The 13,385-nt window shown below is 56.0% G+C and overlaps 4 protein-coding genes across 4 annotated transcripts; 3 read left to right on the forward strand and 1 right to left on the reverse strand.

Annotated features, from left to right (window-relative positions):
• Window positions 1–1,158: 1,158 nt before the first annotated feature.
• Window positions 1,159–3,434, forward strand: W97_03093 (uncharacterized protein; the record flags this gene model as incomplete). The annotated part of the gene is made up of 2 exons (XM_007780992.1): window positions 1,159–1,649; window positions 1,703–3,434. 2 exons carry the CDS (start codon window positions 1,159–1,161, stop codon window positions 3,432–3,434), a joined length of 2,223 nt encoding a protein of 740 aa, XP_007779182.1.
• Window positions 3,435–4,629: 1,195 nt separating this feature from the next.
• Window positions 4,630–6,564, reverse strand: W97_03094 (uncharacterized protein; the record flags this gene model as incomplete). Its single annotated transcript, XM_007780993.1, has 2 exons — window positions 4,630–6,229; window positions 6,476–6,564. 2 exons carry the CDS (start codon window positions 6,562–6,564, stop codon window positions 4,630–4,632), a joined length of 1,689 nt encoding a protein of 562 aa, XP_007779183.1.
• Window positions 6,565–7,488: 924 nt separating this feature from the next.
• Window positions 7,489–9,819, forward strand: W97_03095 (uncharacterized protein; the record flags this gene model as incomplete). Its single annotated transcript, XM_007780994.1, has 3 exons — window positions 7,489–7,705; window positions 7,756–8,165; window positions 8,218–9,819. The coding sequence occupies 3 exons, from the start codon at window positions 7,489–7,491 to the stop codon at window positions 9,817–9,819; spliced, it is 2,229 nt and encodes a 742-aa protein (XP_007779184.1).
• A 2,751-nt stretch (window positions 9,820–12,570) lies between these two features.
• W97_03096 (uncharacterized protein) lies at window positions 12,571–12,963 on the forward strand (the record flags this gene model as incomplete). Its single annotated transcript, XM_007780995.1, has 1 exon — window positions 12,571–12,963. The coding sequence occupies one exon, from the start codon at window positions 12,571–12,573 to the stop codon at window positions 12,961–12,963; it is 393 nt and encodes a 130-aa protein (XP_007779185.1).
• Between the last annotated feature and the right edge of the window lie 422 nt (window positions 12,964–13,385).

Consider the following 13,385-nt stretch of genomic DNA (forward strand, 5'->3'; position numbering starts at 1 on the left):
TGACCCTTGATAACTTGCCAGCGGCGGGAACGAGCGCGTCCGCATGCTTCTGCCAGATTGCCTGATGCCTGCACAGCTCTCGGTCCAGGGTGTCGTTTCAACTGGGGGCTGCTGCTCCTCCAGAGGATTTCTCAGCAGCATAAGACCAGGCCTCCCTGTCCCGCTCACGCATCTGAGCGCCCTGGCCGCAACTCTCACAGCGAATCCTATCCGCAACAGCCGGCCTTTACGGGCTGCCTGTCGCTTGGCTTGCTTGAGGTCGTCCCGCACGTCCCGCTAGTCGCTGGGTCAGCGCCGGGTAGGCCAGAATCTTGCTGCTTGGATCTGCCCACCAGCGCTCGTCGACGCGCACCCACGCACCCGCGCACCCACGCACCCAGGACGAACGCTCACCTGAAGATCCCAGCCACGCAAGCGTCTCGCTGCCCCTCTTACCCACCTGGGCACCCCCATACCCACCCACTCACCTCGATGCACTAGGGCGTGCAACCTGGACTGGAGAATCTCCCTCTGCCCTCTCATCTCTCCTCTCGTCACCTTGCTGCTGCAACTCCCCTTGAGTCAGAGTAGGGCTACGCCGTATTTTGTTCCTGATGCTCTCGCCCTTGCAGTAATTCGTCCGAGAGCCGCACCTAGCCCGCTCAAGCCATCCTGCAGCTCGGCCTCGAGATCTGCCTCACGCCCGCCACCTCGAGTGCGCGATAAGCGTCGCCATTAACACACACCACCACCGTGGCTCCGAGCACCCGCTCCGCTCCTCCCAGCCCTTCGCACCTCTTGTCCACGCTGACGACTTACGAATAACGGCCTGCTACCATCCTTGTTGACCTCTTCCTCTCCATTCGACACGCCTGTTGCTGCCGATCGGATGTATCTGCAAGCAAGCATCACTATCGTCCGTCAGCTGCGCCGTTTCAGCCTTGTCTTCCGCCGCGCTCAGTGACCGACCGTGCAAGCGCTCCTGTCAAGCAACGCTCAATCTGCTTTACCATCGCACTTGAACAATTCCCTGGAAGCGTCTGTCCGGGTCGCCAGTTGCCACCGGGCTTCGCAGACACGTCGTGTCACCAGAACATTACCGGCACAGCCAGCTTACCTTCAGCTGAGGGGGGCTGTAGCAGCAAAGCCGCACGCCTGCCACGCTTTGGCAATTCTACAATGTCCGCCTTCCGCGCCGTGAACACTGCCCTCGCAGCTCCGGAGCCAACCCCAGCTCGCACTGGCGAGGAAGGCACGCCCACCACACCGCGCACGCTCCAGTTCTTCTCCCCGGAAACCCCGAAGGCTGACGTCCGCGCTGAAGACCCGACGGCCAAGACGCCTACGCGAGACAGCTTCGGAGGCATCTCTGGGCAGAGGCCATTGCCGGCTTCACCGTTTGCGCCTTCGCAGGACAGCAGTGCTGCTACGTCCCGACCGAACAGTACGCTTGTAAGGGAGAGCTCGCACAGGTCGACCAAGTCCATCAACTCGCAGGATGTCGATATGGAAGACGACGAAGACGGACAGGACGGATCGGACAATGATAGTGTAACCAGTGAGTCGGCCAGGCCGTCCAAGAAGAAGAAAGGCCAGCGGTTCTTCTGCACTGGCTTCCCACCCTGCCAGCTTAGCTTCACCAGGAGTGAGCATCTTGCAAGGCACATCCGGTACATCTCCTAGTTGAGACTCTGTCTTGTGACAGCTGCTGACGCAATTGCAGGAAGCACACCGGCGAACGTCCTTTTCAGTGCCACTGTTCGCGTCGCTTCTCCCGCCTGGACAATCTTCGTCAGCACGCACAAACAGTCCACGTGAATGAAGATATCCCAGGTGACTCGCTCGCTGCTACTGGTACAAGATTTCAGAGACAGATCAGGACGGATCGAGTTAGGCCACCGAACCCCCGCTCGCGGGCTTCGACGATTGGAAGCCAAGGCAGTCATAGCAGAGGACACAGCAGGAATCTGTCAGCCTCAAGTGTTGCATCTACTGCCTCGACCGCTAGTGTGCGGGATGACGACCGCCGGCGGCCCCCACCTCTGGCTATAGCCGGTGATGGTAGTGCGAGGGCAAGGCTGACGTTAGATACATTTGCCGGCAGTCCGGGCGGTCAATTCCAATTCGGCGGCCAGTCCCCTGGTGAGTTCAGTACGCCCACATCCGCTACTTTTTCTGCTGGCACGGGTAGCCCGAGGTGGGGCTCAGGCCTGCAATCACCAATATCGACTATACCGCGGTCTCTCACGTACGACAGCCGCACACATGGACGTCGCCTTTCGGTCCCTTCTAGCGGCAATCCCTTCCAAGGTCCTCCTGGCGGTAGTTCGTTCTCCCCGCCGTACATCAGTCCGTTGCCATCGTCGACCTCCTCGACTTTCTCTGGGCTCGGTGGTTTCTTGACTAGCCCGACAAGCTCAACTCACGCATCCGATTCTCGCCGTGAGTCCAATGCGGCTGAGTTGGACTGGAGAAGGAGAACTTGGCACCCATCAACCTATACCAGTCTTGGTCCCAGACCTGCCACCAGCGGTTTGAGCTACTATCAAACCCCGGATGCTCCGCAGCCATCCTTCTCCACTCAGCCAGCTGCAAGTCAGTTGACTCGTCTGCCAGGCATTGAAAGCTTTGATCATGCACCGCAGCCTCCCATGCCGTCTCGCCGTCCTCCCAGCCCAATGCAGCTCGACAACCAGAATCGTCCGCCAGTCTATCCTGGTCCATTCGGAAACGCTGCATCCGGACCCGACGACAGGCGAGGTCATCAGTCTTGGGATATGGCTTTGCACAAGGGTCTTACCAAGCTGGACATCACTAATGCCACGCCGCCAAGGGACCCCCCTGGTCGCTTCCAGCATCCGCTCAATCAGTCCGCATCTGATATGAGACCCACCACCGTGCCGCAACCCTCCTTTCACAGTCAAGCCATCGCGAATAGCGTGGCTCAGTCAGCTCGTCCTCTGAGTGGAGACTCGAGTCGCTCATCTGCCGAGCAGCCAACCACTCCTCGCAAGAACAAGCGGCACGGGTGGTACAATGGACCGCTGCCTCTAACCCAGCAGGGCCAATTCCAGTATCAGCACATGACCGCGAACTATACCACTCACCGCACATCGCCGGAAGACTCGAGCAGCAGCGAGGGAGTTCCAACGCCGTCAACTTCTATGAGTGAGTGCCATCCGGCGATTGTACATAGCAACGGCTATATCGAAGCTCATCATCCAGCGGTGCACCCGGAAGATGCGCAGAAGACCGGCATCGTGCATGCGCCTCGGCCACCGATTGAAAGGGGAGCTTTCTCGTATCCGCAACACCCGGCTAGCGCACCGCGGCATCCTCCCTTTGCTACGCCTCATCCGCCGCCAGTTGGCAGCCACAGCGATGACATGAGGCGTCTGGAAGCGCTGGTTGCTGTTGCGACGAGGGAGGAGCAGGGCGGTCAGCTAAGGTCCTGAAGCTTCGCATCGGCACCACGAGCGAATCTTTAGGGAAATCCCTTATACTATCCCTTCACTGCAGCGCATATCCTCCCTGTTAGCACACCTACATTGGCTTCCTTTCTTGGAAGCAGCTCTAAATCTACCACCATCTACCACCACCTACCATCTACACGCCCAATCCAAACCATGACGTACGACGATCTAACGACCGCTCTACGAAGCCGCCACGAATGAAATTTCTTTTGTGCCAGAATGAGAATGAAGAAACGGACACAACCCCATTGGTCCCCGCATATTCCATGATACCCGTGATTTTAGGATGGCTTTTTCACCGGTTTCCCGCGTTCCACGTTCTTAGCATTTTGCATGAATCTTAACGTTCTCGTTGTTTTTGGCTCTTGCGGATGTTTTTGTCGCAGCGTTAGCGGGCGTTTCCGTGCTCTTTTTTTTTTCCCTTTTTCTTTTTGTTTGGGGGGTGTTTGCGGCACATTCTGACTTCATCGCCTGTTTTTGGCATACGCTCGCTGGGTTGGAAATGCATACGGCGGTTTCTGTGTTTCTGCTTTTGGCTTTTCTTCGCGAGCGACGGCTCGTCTTTTCACTCGCTTTTGCCATTGCGAGCGCTTCTGATGACTTTTCCTCTTTTTCCTTGCGGATTTTAAGCGTCTCGGCGATTCTTCTAGGGCGGCACTGCTGGAAACAGATTTGAGCGCAGGACTTGGTTGCATTCTGGAGGCAGCGGTTTTGGATACACAACGTAGTAATCTTCACTCCTTGACTTATCATCCGTCACGCCTAGAAGGGCCACACTTGATCGAGCTTGCACGCTATGGTTGGCAACGCGGATTCTTCTGACATCTGCATCACGCAGGCCATGACTGAACATATCACAGGTTACGAGCACAAGCATCACGAATAACTGACGGCTTGGCACAGAATACTCGAGTGCTCCATTGATTTCCATGAACACGAGAACCGGATCAGCCGATTCGCAAAAGCCGTGAAAGGGAAGCAACCGAGCCCCTGGGCCCTGAGAAGAAGGGAAAAAAAAGACCGAAGTACTCGCGCAGCAGCGACTCCAAGCTCCACCGCTTCTGAGAGACACGAATCAGACGCACACGATACGAGCGCCAGCCCAGATAGCCCCATTGTTTACTTCGCAGCCAAGCCGGTGAAGGAAAATTCACCCCATTGGAAGATAGCCCCGTTCTCAGCCTCCTGCCGTCACGGTCACCGTAACCGTCTCTTTCACCGTCTCTTTCTCCGTCGCTGTCGCCGTCACGGTCACAGTAAACGCGTCATCCGGGTTGATGGGGATGACAGTCAGCCCCGGTCCCTGCGCCGTCGTGGCAGGCGCGCTGCCGGCAGGCGGGACCGCGACTGGCGCTGACGTTGGCGCGGTCGGCTCGGGCTGAGTGCTGCTGGGAGGTGGAGGAGCGGCCGGGGCGCTGCTGGCGGGTAAGTCCGTGGATGTGGAGGCTGTGACTGAAGTCGGTGGTTGCGATGAGGATGGGATGGGGTCCAGTGAAAATCGTGGTGGCGCGGAGGAGGCCGGGGTGGAGGGTGAGGGGAATGAGGAGGATGACGAGGCGGTTGGCGCCGGTGTTGGCTCTAGCGCTGTGGACAACGACGGCTCTGGAGTTGGTTGAGAGAAAGCGGATGTCTCTGGTTGTGTTGTGGGCGAAGTAACGCTGGGGGCGAGGATGGCAGAGGTGCTTGTGGAACTAGAAGCAATAGCTTCGGAAGACGGAGAAGATGCTGTTGGAGCGGATGTTGCAACTGGTGCGGTTGAAGTCTCTGCAGGTCCGAAGATCGTGGTGATTGTTGTGCTCGTCTGGTACTCCACGCCTGGGATGGAGGAGAGTGAAGAAGGGGACGGGGCCAGGGAAGAGCTGCTATTTTCGGTCAGAGTGGCTGGAGCGCTGCTCTGCTCGGCTTGCGTGGATGTCTCGGAAGGTCCGAAAACGGTAACAATGGTTGTCGTCGTCTCGTACGCTATGCCAGGTACGGAAGAGAACGAGGAGCTGGCCGCCAGAGTGGAAGACCCGCTGCTTGTCAGTGAAGAATCTTGCGCGCTAGTCTCAGCTGATGCAACTGCCGAGCTGGATGGAACTGAGGCAGTGGACTCCACAGTGCTAGTTTGGGTGGGCGGAACTCCACTGTTTCCAGGTGAGGTCGTAGCAAGATCCGAAGACTGCGGAGAGGACGCGCCCGCAGTAGTGGTTATGTCTAGCGTAAAGCTGCGTCTGAAGGACGTTGCGGACGGCTCTTCTGTGGCAGCGGCATCCTCATTGCCCAATGCCGGGGCATACGAAGCCGAAGGTGGTAGTTCGGAGGACTGCAAGTCAACACTGCTTGACACAGCGAGCGAGGTCGGCTTCGGCGTGTCCACACTGGTTATCATGGGGCTTGTGGCTTCCGATTTCGAAGGAGCCTGGGTCGCGTCGGGAGCGCTGGTAGGTGCTTCATTGAAGGTTGTCTGTTCGATGGTTGAAGGTGGCACCGTGACGATTGGCCGGCCTGCCGTGTTCTCAAACGTGATTGCAGGCGCCGTCGAAAGGATAACAGTCGGCTCAAGCGGAACAACGTCTGCGTGACCCGTGTCTGCGGCTTCGACCGACGTGGTGAGCGCGCTCTTTACTGATGAAAGTCCCGTTGCGATTTCGAGGCTCGTTGTTGCCGACGGGACCAGCGACGTCTCGCTTACTTGCGCGGAAGACGGTGGCGTGATTTCGATTAGGGTTAGTGTACTTGGTGTAGATAGTGTGGACTGTGTGAAAGCAAGTGAGGCATTGCCAACCCGAGGGTACCTTTTTAAGTGTCAGCCAAGAAGTAGAACAAAAATATAGTTATGAGCCCTGGCTACGGGTATTTAGCCAGCAATCACCCGCCCACGACTTGCTTTGCCTGAGCTTACGAACCACTACAGAAGCGGACATCTTTGTGAGGTCTGCCGGTTGCCTTGGCTAGATCAAGAACGTTGGCTGCTCGTAAAAGGCAGGACAGAAGCGTTGTGGCACGGGACGACCTTAAAAACGCGCCTTCTGTGTACTTACACTTGATATGGTGCGCGATAGGGCACCGGGCCCGTCAATACGGTGGTCGAGAACGCTGCCAGCAGCAAGATTACGAAAACAGCGCACATTTTGAACTGGGATGCGAAAGGTTGAGTTGGGCTCAAGGCGAGATTGTAGAGAAGGTAGCAGCAGGCGCGTCAACACGCCGGCAAGAAACGAAAAGAAAATCTATGCGCGAGGTCGCAAAAAGGACTGAAGAGACTTGAAGAAGGCGATGGCTGAAGTGAAGTGTGCGAGTGAAGACAGCAAAGAAAGTGAAAACAATGAAGGGAAAGACTGTACAACGCCGGACCTACGTGGTCAGACTCGTGTAGAGTCTTCAGCGTCGGGCTCCTGAAGGTTTTGTAGAGCATTATGTGCCGGCCGTTTTACTACAAAATAGCCTGCTAGCGAACACTGGCTGTGCGCGGTTCTGGCCGGTCTATTATTATCGCCGAAGCATTTTGGAGGCAGCAAAGAAGTGTTTCCAGAGCGTCTCGAGGCCCAGAGCGTCCAGATATGAAACTGGTGCGAATCTCTGGCCTGGCGGCTCGCCGTCAAAGGGAAGAAGTCGGCGCGCTGTGGAGGCACATGATTGGCTGTGGCCTGAAACGCTCGCAGAAGTTCCGTTGCAACGTCATGAGCAGGATAGAGACAGCCCGGCGGCCTAGTTGATGGAACTGTTACGCAGCCGTACTGGACAGGACGACAGGACGAGACCGATGTATTGCAATGGCTTCATGCTCGAGCAGCAAGAGAAGTTATGGATCAGTGACGAAGCGGTGGTGACGATGCTGAGCGAGGCCGGGGATCAGTGAAAGAACGTGTTGCAAGCCGCTCAACTCGGACTTCGAGCAACCGCCCGCAATGTTTTCTTTCTATCGGCGGTTGCTCCAGAAACGACATGACGCCCAAAGATCTTGAACCTCACTCAATCCCCTGCAAACCGACGGCATTCGTGACCTGTCATTATTCCACGGCAGAATTACGCCTCGACACCCTCGACCGCAGCAATGAGTGTCCGCGTCGTCGCTCGCATACGGCCTCTACTAAAGCTTGAACTCGACAAAGACTCCATCGTTACCGCAGCGCCAGCCGGGAACGAGACAATCGGCAGTCCAACCGTTGTGCGCATACCGAACCCCAAGAATGAGGCCGAGCATTTCAGCTTCCAGTTCAATAGTGTGTATGATCAGGAGGCGACGCAGCAGGATATCTACGATCACGAAGGTGGGCCGAGTCACGGGGCAGCGGAAGGTATTTGTACTGATATAATGCAGTTGCGCCGACCGTCAAGCACCTCTTCAATGGCTTCGACACTACCATTTTCGCATACGGCGTCACGGGCACAGGCAAGACGCATACCATGCGCGGTGGGAAATCATTAGCAGACCGAGGTGTCATACCGCGCCTGCTGAGCAGCATATACCGACGGAGCCGGAAGATAGAAAAGGATTCTGGAGGGTCGACACAGGTGGAGGTGGCTATGAGCTACTACGAGATTTACTGCGATCGTGTCTATGATCTGTTCGAGCCACCAGATAAGAGGACTCCATCCGGCCTCCCTATACGGGACAATAATGGGAAGACGGTGGTGGTTGGATTGACAGAACGGCCGTGTACGACTTTGAAGGAGTTTGAGCAGCTCTATGATCAGGCCAATGTGAACCGCTCGACTTCTGCGACGAAGGTAGCTCCCCTTACTCCCGAAATTTACCGGTCTGAGTTAACACATTATACAGCTGAACGCGCATTCGTCGCGCTCGCACGCCATCCTTTGCGTCAAAGTCACCCAGACTACGGAGACACACACACGCATCAGTACCGCATCAGCAATCGACTTGGCGGGCTCCGAAGACAATCGCCGGACAGAAAATGTAAAAGACAGGATGGTCGAGTCAGCAAGCATCAACAAGTCGCTCTTCGTCCTCGCACAATGTGTGGAAGCGATTAGCAGAAAGCAGTCGCGCATACCATACCGGGAATCGAAGATGACCCGAATCCTGTCACTAGGACAGAACAACGGACTTACCCTCATGATCCTCAATCTCGCGCCCGTACGCTCCTACCACCTCGACACCCTCAGCTCTCTGAACTTCGCAAATCGGACGAAAAAGATAGAGGTGTGCGAAATTGAGAACGAGCCTGTGCTCAGAAAGATCACGGGAAAGCCGAGTACGACCGCCAGCATTACGGGTTCCAACATCCAGAGGCAGCCCCTGAGACCTTTGACGGCGTGCGTGAACGCGAACCTGGCCGATCCAGAGAAGAAGGCCGAAAAGCCGGTCAAGGCATTCTCAGTATACTCAGATAAGAGCAAACCGGCAAGATCCTCAGGGATACCCAGCCAGGTGCGGAAAGTCGAAAACCACAAGCGCCCGTTGGACTCGTCAAGCGCGGGACCAACCAGACCAACCAAGATGACTAGACCCAGCGATCCCAAACTCACCACCCGCGTAGACCCAAGTCTCTCAAAAGAAAGCATAGAAGCCATGATCGATGCAAAGATCGAAGCTCGGCTTGCCAACCACGTCCTCAGCGACAACACCGCCGCATCGCTCCAGGCCATCCCAGAGGAGCTGCAGCGCCGCCTGGACGCGTTGGAGCAGCGCGTGGAAGAAAAGGAGGATGATCGAGCACAGGGTTTGCAGTACCTCCTCATGGCCAAACAACATCATGTCCGCGGCGAGAGTGTTAGTGAGCTTAAGATGTACCAGCTCGCGCTGCCATTCTTCCCGGAGAATCAGAAACTGGGACAGAAAATCTTGGCCCTCCAAGAGAAGCTGCGCTTGAAGCGGGAGGAGAAGACGAGCAAGCCACATGTCATATCGGATGCACAAGTGTTAGCAGTGCCACGGCACAAGTACGAAGCGCCCGAGCCGGTACCTGCTGCAGTCGACACAAAAGACCAAAACAAGCGAAGAAACCGCAGCAGTCCAGACCACGAAGACTACCAATACCATCCAGCGCCAGACGCAGCAGACGACTCCTACGTCTCCGACGACGGCTTCCGCTTCAAAGCCAAACCCAAACCCAAATCGCAACCCCCGAAGTCAAAAGTCCAGATCTTCCGCGAAGTTCACGACTCGACGGAGTCAGGAGCGCGAATCCACACGCCACGAACCCAGCACATCATCCACGTCATCAACTCGCGGGACCCGGCGCAAATAAGACTGCTCAGGGGCGTCGGGGCTAAGAAGGCGGAAGCTATCGTGAACTCCTTATGCGAGATGGACGACGGGGAGGAGGGACGACCGATCACGGACCTTGAGCAGCTGGGCGGGTTGCGAGGGGTTGGTGCGAAGACGGTTGAGAATATGAGGGCTGGCTTGGCGATAGTGTGAAAGTGTTGGCGAGTTTGGTACCGCTTTCTGATGTGCAGTTCTACCAGCGTAAGGCTGTTGAGTTTGATCAGACGGTCGTTCAGCGCGGCGTTTGTAAGGAGTCGGAGGTCATTGCATCAGGAAGGCGTATTGGGTAGGAGTTGGATATGAAGTTGCTCGCCCTATGGGCTGAGTCATGTCAGTATGCTGTTGTTAGAATCTCTTTCATCCGCCAACGGCGTCTTCTATCGGCTGTGCGAATCAATGAATGTTCTGTCGAGCTGAGCTCTGGGGACCAGTTTTGATAATAGTTCCACACGCGTGGTCCGTTGAACCAGTCGTCCCTCTTCGTTGTACCCAAATCAGAATTTGGAGAAGGACAGTACACTTAGTTCATGGATTGCGGTGGACCGGAATGGTGATCGAAAAAGCGGAGGTCTTGGACGATTGTCCCTTTGCCTCAGCTTCGGGCAGGACTCCGAAGTTCTAGAAAAGCCGGGAAGCTGGAACCTTTTCCAGCCGGGCTCTAGCCGGGTTAAAGCTACGTCAACCCGGCGGCTCGGCGCTCAAGCTTGAGGCGGAGGCTCGAGTTGTTGGGGGACCGAGAACCTAAAGCCCGCTGGGTGATCCGAATTGTATACCACTCTTGGTTCGCCCAGGATGTAACGGTTGCAGGACGGTATTTGCGCCGTAGTGCAAACAAAAGGATTTGCACTTTTTACAGAGGGCGATACAGACGGTAAACAGAGACGGAAAAGACAGGTGGTATGTACTCAAAGGGCAACTTTGCAATGTCTCCGCTCCGGGACGGATGCCGACTGCGATCCTACCTAGGACCTGGAATGTGGAGCTTCTTCTGTTGGTCTGAGAGAGACAATCAAACAGGAAGTGCTTCTGGCCACACCGCGGCATCGAAAACAGGAAGTGCGACATTGATGTTGTACTCGCGGATTTGCTGGAAAGCTGTTCCAGAGCCTAGAGATTCTGCTTTCCCTGCGAAGTGTGATAGTTCTAGATTCATACCGTAAGTTCGACGATCTGCCGTAGCGATGAAGATTTCCCTCCACGATGTCATGCACCTGACTAGGCCAGTGCTATTTTGCTAGCGCCCTGCTCGGTGCCACATCTTGATACTCGAGTGTCAGCTTAGGCGTTCCTTCTTGCAATCTCGTAACGAGCTGCCCCATGGGTTGCACGGCGTATTGAGCAGTGCAACGGCTCGCCTTTCTCGAAGCTGAGCACCGCGAACTCTTCCGGTAGTTCCGAAAGTTCTGGCTGTATCATGTGGAATTTGAGAGTCCCGAGATTCTCAGCTGCCCTTGCAGGCGCAGGGAAATGCTGCGCTCGCATCTATCAATGGGTCTGACCCTAATTCTGGAGCGAGTATGTTGTGCAACTGAAGGCCACGAAAAAAGCTGCGGCGCGTGCGTGCGGCATGGCCGTCAGCCGCAGCGATGAGTGGTACAAACGTTCAAGAAAGCTTCTGACGTCTATCCGCCATGTAGGTCCACCGTCAAACGGATGAGTCTCGAGCTGTTTCTCCGAGGAAGTGGGCGTCGAGGTTAGAAGGCTGTCTACCCCATCACCTTGAACGGTTTGGGAGAGGTGACGGCACTGAACGTTGAAACAAGCAGTTCAGAAGGCTGAAAGATCGCCGACTATTCCACACCAGTCCCACAACCACGACCACGACATCCCGGCTAACTCGCAGAAGGTTCCTGTTGGACCGTAAAGTCTCTGCAACCTGTGCAGTAGCCTGTACCGCGTAGCCGTATCCGTATCTTCGACAGCAGCATTGCGCGTTCTGCCGGGGGCTTTCTCTCAGCCCGTGAACTGCGGCCCCAAATGTCCGACCGATTTCGCAGGCGGGCATCGCCGTTGTATGCCAGCGCTTCCGTAATCTTCTAATCCGCCTGCAGGAGGCCGGACCTGATCTTCATGTGCCGAGTGTTCGGTATGTACCTGAGACGTGTGGCAAGCGCAGTAGCACCTCGCGCCATGTGCAATGTTGGTGCGCTAGGTGAACTCTTCCAGAGGAAGAACCCCTTAGGCCGTGCTTCCTGTCGTCCAGATCTTTCACTTAGCACCCTAGTCACAATTGCAAGAAAAATATTTCTTTTCTACTACCGTTGGCGCGGGAATGATTCCAAAACATGTGTGACAGCGCCAATCACGCAGCCTGCAGCCAGGTCGCGCCATAGCCCAATGATGCGTTCTGGTGAACGTATGGGCTCTATCTCATGCTCTGCTTTCCTCTCTGCAGATCGTTATCTCCATCCCAGGCGGCTCTTCGCCGACTTTAGGCTACCAGCAGAAAGAACGACTGTCGCCAGGACCCACAGTATCATGACGGGATCCAACCACTTCATGATACTGCCACTGCGAGGCCCACTGAGGCTGACAGTGACCACTCGCCGGGAGCCGTTCCCAAGCGTCCCTATGGGCACGTAGCGCTGCGCTACAGGCCAGGACAGGTTGGATCCGTTTGACGACATATTCCCTTATCGTGCTTCTCGAGGCCAGGTATGGCCAGCGTTACTGGGCCCAGAGTGGCTGTTGGACACGCAGTTGCGGCGTCCGGAATCGCGTTTACAGCGCCCCTAGGTATATAGAGAACATCCGCCACGGCTCTTCCCAGCCTTCCTCAGCATCAAGCCAGCCTTCTCGAGCGTGGTTGTACGATTGAGTATAAAGAACACTCATTTATCACAATCCATAATACCCTCTCTCCCTTTCCAACTTAAGCAAGCATCAGCAAAAACAACCTTCACCATGCTCGCACGTCTCAGCCTCCTTTCGCTCCTCGCGGTTCTCATCCTCCCCTTCGCCTCCGCCATGCCATTCTTCGGCTACTCCTGGGGCAGCCACGACGATGATACTCCGTCATACCCGACCCTCAAGCCAGACTACACCTACGCCTTCCCAACCTATGCCACTCCAACAGCAGGCCCAACCGGCACAGGCACCGGCGCACCCTACCCGACCGGCACCGACTTCAAGGGCTGGTTCGCTCGCAGGGGCAATGTGGAACGCGGCTACTACGGACCCAAGCCGACGTGGGGCGTCTACCCAACTGGCATGGCTGGCACTGGGACTGCGACTGGTTACCCCTGGCCCACGGCTACTGGGTGGTCCAAGCCGAAGTACCACAAGTACCAGAACTAGACGCTTCGATCCTGCCCTAGGCAACTCGACGAGACGACAAGTTTCCTCCCGCACTGAGCGCTCCGCACGCCTAACAGCACTACCGTCGAGACGCCATTGGAGGGTACGACATTGTATGCTGGCATCGAAGGGTCCGTCACAAGATTAAAACATGGGGATAAGATTCTACGGCTGGACTTTCGCAATTGTAACGATCTGATTCATGATAGATGATTGGCAGGCTTCTGGATAGAACGGGCGCGGGTAGAAAGGTTGCATCTGCGACGGAACATGACATTTCAACACAATTGCTTCACGAACTTCATGTACCCCTTTACTCCTTTAGGTAGTCGGTCCTTCAACAAGTTTCTTAAAAGTCGTCCTAGAATTCCTCGATGATCGGCAACGAGACGTTTCCATCGGTCAAAGACCTGAACCTACCC

This window comes from Coniosporium apollinis (assembly GCF_000281105.1).
Source record: "Coniosporium apollinis CBS 100218 chromosome Unknown supercont1.12, whole genome shotgun sequence".
NCBI classification, from domain to species: Eukaryota; Fungi; Ascomycota; class Dothideomycetes; genus Coniosporium; species Coniosporium apollinis.